We start from the raw sequence: 9,599 nt of genomic DNA on the forward strand, positions 1-9,599 counted from the left end.
ACTCTTGTTTTTTGAAGCTAAATATTGTAAGTTAAATGCTTCTGTTTTTCATTATTATTCATTTCAAGTTTATTCGGGGTGATTTCTAGTTTCACTGCAGGGCTCGCAAAATCGCTAGCTATTGTGTTTTCAGTCGGGCTACCAAAATGTATCACCACTCTGCCCGACGGGCTATCTTGAATGCAGATATCCTGCGGGTCCTTAAAAACTATTAAAGTGAGTTGTATCAAACTTAAGGCCATAAAAAGTTTTAAATATGTTAAATGGTATAAGAAATGTCTTAATTATAATTTCAAGAGGTCTTACAGTTGGGGACGGAAAGACAAGAGTCACGATACGGCTGGATTAAACTTCAAAAGGCAATGATGTCATTGAATAAATATGAGCGCTGCATGTTTCAAGTCAAAATGCGGCATGGATGTCTTTATTTGAATGTACTTGAAGGGACCCGACTGTCCTCAGAAACGTGTCGTTGGTATTTTAATTTCATTTTACCTATAATTTCTGATAAAGCAGCGTTTATGAGCGAGGAGCTGCTTTGTGTACAGCCGTTACCGGGGAAACCGCAATATTTCAGCACTCCTAAAGCGCCACCTCGTGGCAGAGAATGAATTTGCATTTCCAGTAAGCCTTTCTTTGTGATTATGGTCAGATCAATGCAAATATCAACTCCCGTTTTTGGTTTTTACGCAGCAAACACAGAGTTGTAAATGAGAAAGAAGATAATGTGCCTTCTAAAAATCTAAACAATTAAGTAATATTTATACGTTTTATATTAACAATGATTTATATCCTTGATTTATCCCTTTTCATAAAAGTGGTCTAAAGGCTGAAATGCTGTTTTATAAAATTTTTGTTTTTGTGAAAACCTGTATCTGAACTGTAAATCATGTAATTTTATGGCTCAGCACTGTATGTTACCATAGACATTGTCCAACCCCACTCATACTGTGTTCAGTTTACTTGTGCAGCTCTTAAAATGGGTCATAAATTGCCTTACATTTATTTTTTTTTAATTCTGCGGATACCCTGTAAATAGTGAAATAAAATTCCTTCCTTCATATTTGTTGATATTTGTGTATTGAAAATATTTTTGATTGACATTTAAACTCCGATCTGATTTTCTATATATATATATTTTTTTTTTTAAAAAAGGTCTTTTTTTATTTGGGCTAGTTAAATTAATTTTCGGGCTACCAAAATCTGAAGAGTACCTGCCCAAAGGGCTACCAGGGATTTAGAAATTTTGCAAGGCCTGAGCATTATTTGTCAGCAACATTGACTGTGGTCAGCATGCACGCCAAAGGGGAAATAGGGGAACTGAATTCACTGGAACACCGGCATTGTAGGCTACTCTCCCAGGAAACAGTCCTCGTCCTCCGTAAAATGCGCTGCACACATCTGAATATTTGGGTTGAACTGTTCTGTAACAGTGTTGTAAATACAACTTAACCACTGATTTCTAGTCGTGTCCTCTTTTGGAAGGCCAAACAAAGTAGTTTTGCTTTAACAACGAAACACACAGCGTCTTCAAGATATGGCGGCGGCAACAATACTACAGCGAGAATAAAAGTTACGCCTTCTTTCTTTGCGTGAACATTTGGGCGGCGTTATGCAAATCTTCCCACATCGTGACATAGACATGTGGGGGCGTGTTTGAACGAGGCATTTTAGGAGGGCGAGGACGAGTCTTAACTTTTATAAAGAATATCTCTTTGGGTTTGAGACTTTAGTCTTTGCAACTTCAGGGATCTTATCTATTCACGAACAGCTTGTTTACACTCCAAAGAGAAAGGAAAACTTGAAATTGCATCATATGACCCCTTTAAAGGTTTCGGAGTAACATAGAGCAGTGCTTTTTAACATGCTCATCAATTCGAATCCTTTACTTACCATTAGGAAGTTGTCCTAGAAGTAAAAGCCTGTTCAATATACAGCAAGACCATTCATTAGATATTAAAAGAGACCCAATGTGAAGCTCACCTGAGATGCAGACCGCAGGCAAACCTTTAGAGGAGAGGATATCAGCCAGGTGCTGAGCTCTGCAGAACAACAGCTCAAGTCAGTCTTTCATTACTTTCAATAAAGATCACAATTCTTTTGTTAATAAAAGTCTTTGAATAATAATGGCCAGTGCTATAACAGTATCTGTTACTCTTATCACACACATCAGCATGTTTTCAGAATAATGGAAGTAATTGGAAAGGTGTGGCAGCTCTTGCCTTGTATGGAGGTTTGAGAATACCAATGCTTGGTTAAATGGGATTTTGCTGAAAAGTTCAAGAAGACTCTGAACCTTCTCCTCAAACACTTTATGAGGTAATGAATGAGATGGCACGATTTTATAGTACTGCTTCAGTCCTGGAGGAGAGAATATAACACAAGAACAACACAAACTGTTTCAATTCAGATTTGAAAGCGTAATCACATGAAAGAAACGCATCAACAAATCAGACAGGACTGCAGACTGACCAAGGAGTCCAGGGTCTGTTTGGTTCAGTCGCACAAACGTTGGCTCTCTCATGTATCTTGACAGATGTTGTGCTAAAGATTCTGGGTAAGTGGCAGAAAGGGCCAACATTTGTTTGTTTGCTGGTAAAGAAGAGAAGATCCAGCTAAGACAGACAGAGAGAAAACAGAAAGATCAATTAACTCAAACCTGATGAATAACAATACAGAAAAGTCTCTGAATCAGAACCACCTATTCAACACTTACTTAATCTGCTCCTGAAAGCTGCTGCTGCTGTTGTCCTCCAGCAACTTATCAGCCTCATCCAAAACAAACAAGCGAATGGAGGATGTAGTCAGGGCTTCCATCTCAATTAGCTGCTTTATACGACCTATAAATACAACAAAGCTTCATCAACACTGCCTAATAAAATAAAAACCACAAACTCTCTATTAGAGAAGCCTCTAGTTACTGTATTAAATACTATTCCAAACAAGTTCCTAATGAGATAGTGACAAATATCTCACTTTGGCTAACTATTTAATAAAGAACATATTTTAATAACATATTAGAAACATTTTAAAACAAGCATATTTTTTGTTAAAATACTTCATATCAGTCATGATGAAATGCAACATATTTTCGTCCACATATGAACATCCGAATGAACTGAACCATTAAAACAGGCAAATAAAATCAGCAGCCCTTGGATCAATCTATCGGGTGTTGATTGGATGGTGGCAGAACTGAATGTGAGCTTGCAGTTGATTGTAAGAAAGACAAGGAGTTTAAGCAGATTAAAGGGGTCATATGATGCTTTTTTAAAGATCATTATTTTGTGTATTTGGTGTAACAGAATATGTTGACATGCTTTAATGTTCAAAAAACACATTATTTTTCAAATACTGTACATTATTGTAAGTCCTCTAGGAAAACTTGAAATCGCATCATATGACCCCTTTAAATGATTGGAGAGTCCAGCTTATGTCACCAGACAGAAGTCTGTCATTTTGGAAGGCTGAATCAAGACATTGTGATTAAAAAGTTCCAAAAGAATGAAAAAAGCATAAATGAATTGTTCATAATAAGATAAATAACACGCATTTGGAAAATAGATAGGGTTGAATTTTAACTTCATGCCAAATTTTAGATGCCATAAAAGTTACAGATAGCTACTGATAAGATGATTTTCACAAAAAGTGCGACAACTACGGCTCAGTGAAACTATAGAACTTTGCTGTTTATTTGAGCAGTCTGATCAGAGCAAAAGCAACCAATGGTTCAGTTTGGTGTGGGACTATCTAACAGACAGACCAATGGCAGAGCAGCAGAGAAGTGTTCAGTGAAAAAAATGTTGGTGATGTTAGCGGCACAATAAACACACATCAACTTTAAATAACTAAGTAATGAAGCCACAAGGTTATCAAGCCTAAACATGAACAAAGACATCTAAATATGCAATATTAGCAAATCTAAACTTAAACTTAAGTTAAGTTACAGTTATAATAATCAATCTAACATATCAGTCCAGTAAGAATTTCAACTAGCTCATACCTGGTGAACCAATGGCAATGTGGCATTTCTTCAGGTGAAATTTGTCTTGACTGATGGGTCGGCCACCGATGAACACATGACACTCCAAGCCCTCCATAGCGCTGCCTATTGCCATGACAACAGCATGAATCTGCACCGCAATCTCCCGAGTGGGGGCCAAAACCAGCACCTGATGGGACAGGAGAAGGGCACATTATTGTCAACCAGGCACACATTCGTGTTTTGGGTGCTTACATTTAACATCAAAAGATAGACGAGTCTTTCAAATCTCCATAGTTCCTTTATTCCGTTTTATATAAAAACAATTCTTATAGGCCCTATAAGAAAGGACATTATATTTAGTAACACATTACATTCCGCTGCATATTGGAAAAAGTAATACCTGTGTGGTTGTGTTTTCCAATATAAGAGAGTCCAAAGCGATGGTGGTGAACACACAGGTCTTTCCTGTGCCAGACTTGGCTTGAACAATAAGATCTGGACAGAAGAAAACGTCAATAAACAACATTATTTCCAGGTGCATGAAATACAGTCACAACGTTTTCATTGATGCACTATATTTTTGAATGTCACATTACACCCCTGTCATTAAAGACCAGTTAGTTTTGGTATGTGAATAACGGCAAGACTGTTGGTTTAGGCTTGTTTTGGAACGGGTCTCGTACCGAGTCCACATCTTCCCAGCGGGATTGCCTTCAGCTGGATGGGGGACGGTCTCTGAAAGCCAGAAGCAGATAAACCCTCAAGCACAGGTTTTGAGAGGAGTAAAGAGCTGAACTCGACACCCCCATTAGTCTGAACATCTTCTGTCCGGGTTCTGGTTTGCGGCTCATGCGCTGCGTTCGTGGATGCCGCCATATTTCTATTGCACGTAGTTCAGTTCTTCGACGCTGAATAAATGAGTTGAGCAGTTACTTCAGTCACTTCGCCCTCTTGCGCACAGAAATAGAAACGCCGCTTAAAATATCAGCAACATCCGCGACAAACACACTTGGTTGACATAAACAAGCGATGAAATTGAAGTAAAAGAAACCGCAGAGTTGTAGCTTTTTTTAACAACTGTATGAGACGTTTGACTTCAGTGGGGTTCAATTAAAGCAAACTTTGAATACCACATCAAATACATCCCCTGCCACAAACTGTAATTACACGTCGTCTGAAAGTTTGTCCCAGCAAGTTTAAAGACGATTTAACATTTGCTGCTTTGGAAGACATCAAGGAATTCAATTCTACATTATTGTTATTATTTCAGTTATATTTTAACGTTTACTAATGGACTAAGGCTCTTCCCCCTTCTAATATCCAATCAGAGTGAATCTTAAAATCTGAGTTAAAGCTGTACAATTGTAGCTCTATTGTTATGCATGAACCCTCCATTCATCGCTGGTGTGAAAGCATGACCCGTTTTGTTGACGATCAACCGTTTGTAAATCCTATTCAGGAACTTTCCCTTCAAATCAACGTGAAGCTACATGACACCACGTATACTTCAGTGGCTTGACTGTACTTCCTCGCATGTGCTGGGCTGTAATGTCATCTGAATGTAATCAGCAGTGTGTCAGAAGCGAGAGGATAGAGGAGGAATATTATATTAGCAAACATCGCTGGTCAAACACGACTGACCATCAGAAAGCAACGCGGAAGAAACCAAAGAACTCAGCGGATAGCGACATCAAAAGCAACTAAGTTTTAACGAATCAACCCGCGTTTAGTTAATAAATTTTTTTTACTTTGTAATTCAGCAGTTATGGGGGAACAGAAAACGGGTCCCGGTAGCAACCTTCGGCGTCTAAAACATGAACTGGTGAGATTTTCCTGATCGTTTTCTCTTTTGTCTTCTGCTTTTACGGGACAGGTGTGTTTTTATTGAATCTTCTCAGATATGTAGGTCATGATTAGTATGACTTTGCATTATAATGTTTTCATAAACAATTTTATACGCCTTTCTCCTGCGCAGTTTTGCACCTCTGTGTGTTTATGTTTATCCAGCTGTTGTCCGGTGCAGGAGAAAAGGTGCAAACTGATTGGCAGCGGTTTTTTTAAAAGGAGACCGCTGATTGGCCGGCACTGGCACTTCTGTAATGTTTTAAAATTTAAGTGCAGGTTGTGAGATTTTTGTCAAACAAAATCACGCTGTTGGCTCTGTGATCAGATTAAAACATCCAACATTGCGGTAGAAAAGCGCTGCAATAAACCCTTATGGCATAAAAAAAACATATTTATTTATCCTAGATAACAATTAAATTATTTATTTATTTACGTTATATTAATTTAAATAACCTTTATTTGTATGATTGAGATGAATGAGTGAGAGAATGAGTGCTTGCCAAATGAGGAAACAGGGCTACAAGGATGTTACTCACAACATCAATCATTTGTTGGTGGGGTCAGTGATGTCTGATTAATACTGCTGTCTGTCTGGGCACAGCCCAAAGGAAACTGACACTGGAGAAGTCAGTGGCATCACACAATGAGAAATAGGACCTACGCCAGAATCTGATGAAATAGTGAACAAGGAACTTGCCATAACTAGCAAACAGGGCTAAGTTATATACGTAAAAGTGATTAGTTGCAATAGTTTGCCTCTTTAAACTTTAAAAACAGAATTCTCATTGTAAAAGTGACTTTTATGATGACATTATGGCTCTACTGCTTACATAAGCAGGCTATATAACATCCTGTTTGAATATCCAATTCATATTGAATGGAATGTTTCAGGTCCTTCCCTAAACCTCCGTTTATGACCAACCCAGTAAAATACATGCCTCAGCTGTTCGCCCATGACTTACAGTCTAGTCACTTCACTCACATAAGCTCCTACATCTCCCATCATGCCTTGAGACACAATACTACTGGAGAAAAGCATCAGTGGTGTGCTGCTGTGCTCAGACTGGCTGGTGATCAATCACACTTGTAAGGGAGAGAAAGAACAGAAAACAGGGAGTGAGACGAGAGAAGGAAAGACAGGGAAACGCGAAGACTGCAGGGTGAAAGAAGGTAGGATGACATTCTGTAACAAGAAAAAGGGCATTTTTGTAGTGTATAGAGATGGAATAAATAAATAAATACAACTAAACAAAGACTCAGTATGGGATATAAAAAATGTATATAAACATTTTGGCTCATAACTTTGCTTAAAGACATACATTTTGCTTTTCCATATAAATCACATTAACATTTAACAAAACTATGTTTTTACAACCTCTTTTACAATGTTTACAACTTTATATGTTCATAATTGTCCAAAAAAATGTATTTACTAATAAACATAAACATGTAATAAAACATGATCCTTCATAAATTATTCTAATATGCTGATTTGGTGCTCAATACAATTATTTTATTATTATTTTTAATGTTGAAAATAGTTGTGCTGCTTAATATTGTGTAAACCGTGATAGAATTTTTCAGGATTCTTTTGGTAAATAGAAAGATCTAAAGAACAGCATTTATTTTACATTTTTATACTAATATAAAAGTCTTGATTGTCATTTTTGATCAATCAGTAGTGTAGTTCATTTGTAGTTCAGTAAGCAATTCATTTGGAAGCTGTGACAAGGAAAAAAACATCTGCATTCTCTTCAGCAGATGCTGAGCCAGGTATCTGTGATGGCACACTGGGCAGAAATTGCAGACTGTTTGGTGTAATATTGATTTTTGATAATTACTGTGAAGTGAGTGTGAGATAAGCGTTATTCATCAGTCACAACAGATTTCATTGATAATTGCTTCATTATGTCTATAGTAATTGCTCTCTTGCTTTCTTGCCTTTCCCATTATAGGATTCTTTGTGGCAGTCAGATGAGGGTCTCCAAGCTCAGATGAATTCTGTGATCGGCGCTCTCCAGGAGCTCAAACTCTTGCAGGTCCAGACTGCACTGGAGGAGCTGGAGTTCTCCAGTAAAACGAGCCAGGCCTCTTCATACACTCACACAATGCTCGATCCGATAAACTGCAGTTCAAGAATAACCCACCTGAACCGAACACAGAATCCAGAAGAAATTCTTTCACAAGAATGTTTCAAGACTGAGCTTATCATGGAACCGTCTTTGTTCCTCACTAGTTCTCCAGCAGAGAACCGCCAAACTCCCAGGGTACATGAACCCAGGATGATTTACAGAGGAAGTCTGAGCACTTCTTCCTCCTTTTCCTCTCAGGAAGACACAACCGACAACAATTTATCTTCATACGATATCGATGACTCCACGGATTGGACAGCCTCATTGATGAACCACAGTAGAAACAGACAGCCATTGGTATTGGGTGACAATGTTTTTGCTGATTTGGTTGGGAACTGGCTGGACCTGCCTGATGTTGGAGGCCAGACAGCAGGTAAGGAGCGGAATGACTTGATTCTTAAAGACACACTTTCGGAGTCATCATCTAGCAGTCACTCTCAAGATCTCTCCAAGAAACTCTCACTAACAGCAAGCATCTTCAAACGGGTCCTACGCCTCGTTCGGCCACAGCACCACCAAGAAAGCAAAGCAATGGATGTCTGTAAACAACCAAAGATCACACGCAGAAAGTCAAAATCTGATGTCAGCAAGCCATTCTGGGTGAGAACAAGAGGAATGAAGAAGAAAACCACAACCACTGTACAAGAGGGCATGCCCTATCGGGGCTCAGAGGGTTTGATAGACAGAGGATGGGTGGAGATTGTAGGGAAGCATCCATCTGTGTTTGATTACAGCTCAGCTGTGTGGGTCTGATATAATTCTACATGGAAGAGACTGTTACACATATTATTAGCAATTGTTAGACATAATTAGTGGATTTTATGATCAAAATTGTCGTAAAAGCAATTGTCAAATCACAATCCTGCCTTTAAATGCACGTAGGAAAGTCAGCCATTTGTTATTGTCACATATTCAAGTCGAAAGTAGTCTAAACAAAATAATTGTATTGTGAACAACAAACCCAAATAACTACATCTGAATTGAAAATGATAAAATAATATTTCTATCTTCATGGTAAATGTGTAAACTAAATGTGAAGCAAACTGTAAAAGTTGAGCGATAAACATCATTTGCAACAGATTTGCTTGCCACTTGCCGATGTAGAGGTAATATTGTCCTTCTTCCTCAAGTGAGAGGAGTAGCACTCCAGAAACTATTGATTCCAAAATTATGTTAGGTAAACATTTCTGGAATGCATTTATGTTTTTTGGTGATGTAAGCATGGCAGAGCAGAGAAAAAAATATTAATTCAGTCACATTGTGTTGCCCTACTGTGTTTCTGTGAGATCCCTTGAGAGCCTAATGCTGTTTCTGCTGATGTTTGTGTCCATCTGTTTAGGTTTAGGCCTGTCAGTCATTCTATGAAAAAGTCCTGATTGGTGCTTTTTCACAAATGTCTTACTCATGTCTTAGCTTTGCAAGCATAAACCTGCTTTGTACTGGACTGAAAAACTATGCAATGATGCTAAACTGCTATGCAAAAAAAATTTAAACTGAGCAAATTCAAATACCTACCTGTTTTCTGTAATAGATATAAATATATGGCTGTTGGTCCTGAAATAGTCTCTATACCTGTTTTCAGAGCTATTTAATACATGATGTGATGTGGGATACTGTTTTTTTTAAATAAAATTAAA

The 9,599-nt window shown here is 38.0% G+C and overlaps 2 protein-coding genes across 2 annotated transcripts in view; one reads left to right on the forward strand and one right to left on the reverse strand.

Moving 5' to 3' along the window:
• The window catches only part of LOC107679786 (probable ATP-dependent RNA helicase DDX20), an 11,100-nt gene extending 6,177 nt beyond the window's left edge, over positions 1–4,923 (reverse strand). Inside the window, exons 1-7 of the mRNA XM_016475444.1 lie at positions 4,669–4,923; positions 4,386–4,480; positions 4,004–4,172; positions 2,717–2,840; positions 2,473–2,615; positions 2,223–2,361; positions 1,984–2,042 (exon numbers count right to left, since the gene is read on the reverse strand). Coding sequence (XP_016330930.1) covers positions 1,984–2,042; positions 2,223–2,361; positions 2,473–2,615; positions 2,717–2,840; positions 4,004–4,172; positions 4,386–4,480; positions 4,669–4,861 — 922 coding nt within the window. The 5' untranslated portion in view covers positions 4,862–4,923. The remainder of the gene's footprint in view (positions 1–1,983; positions 2,043–2,222; positions 2,362–2,472; positions 2,616–2,716; positions 2,841–4,003; positions 4,173–4,385; positions 4,481–4,668) is intronic.
• Positions 4,924–5,750: 827 nt separating this feature from the next.
• LOC107680141 (protein FAM212B-like) lies at positions 5,751–8,854 on the forward strand. Its single transcript, XM_016475916.1, has 2 exons — positions 5,751–5,807; positions 7,786–8,854. Exons 1-2 carry the CDS (start codon positions 5,751–5,753, stop codon positions 8,713–8,715), a joined length of 987 nt encoding a protein of 328 aa, XP_016331402.1. The 3' UTR covers positions 8,716–8,854.
• The last annotated feature ends 745 nt before the right edge of the window (positions 8,855–9,599 follow it).

The sequence above is a fragment of the Sinocyclocheilus anshuiensis genome, unplaced genomic scaffold (assembly GCF_001515605.1).
Source record: "Sinocyclocheilus anshuiensis isolate Anshui unplaced genomic scaffold, SAMN03320099.WGS_v1.1 scaffold13, whole genome shotgun sequence".
Lineage (NCBI taxonomy): Eukaryota > Metazoa > Chordata > Actinopteri > Cypriniformes > Cyprinidae > Sinocyclocheilus > Sinocyclocheilus anshuiensis.

Coding starts and splice junctions, on each gene's coding strand:
- LOC107680141 (XM_016475916.1), top strand. CDS start 5,751: ATGGGGGAACAGAAAACGGGTCCCGGTAGCAACCTTCGGCGTCTAAAA. Junction 5,808..7,785: donor GGCGTCTAAAACATGAACTG/GTGAGATTTTCC, acceptor TTCCCATTATAG/GATTCTTTGTGGCAGTCAGA.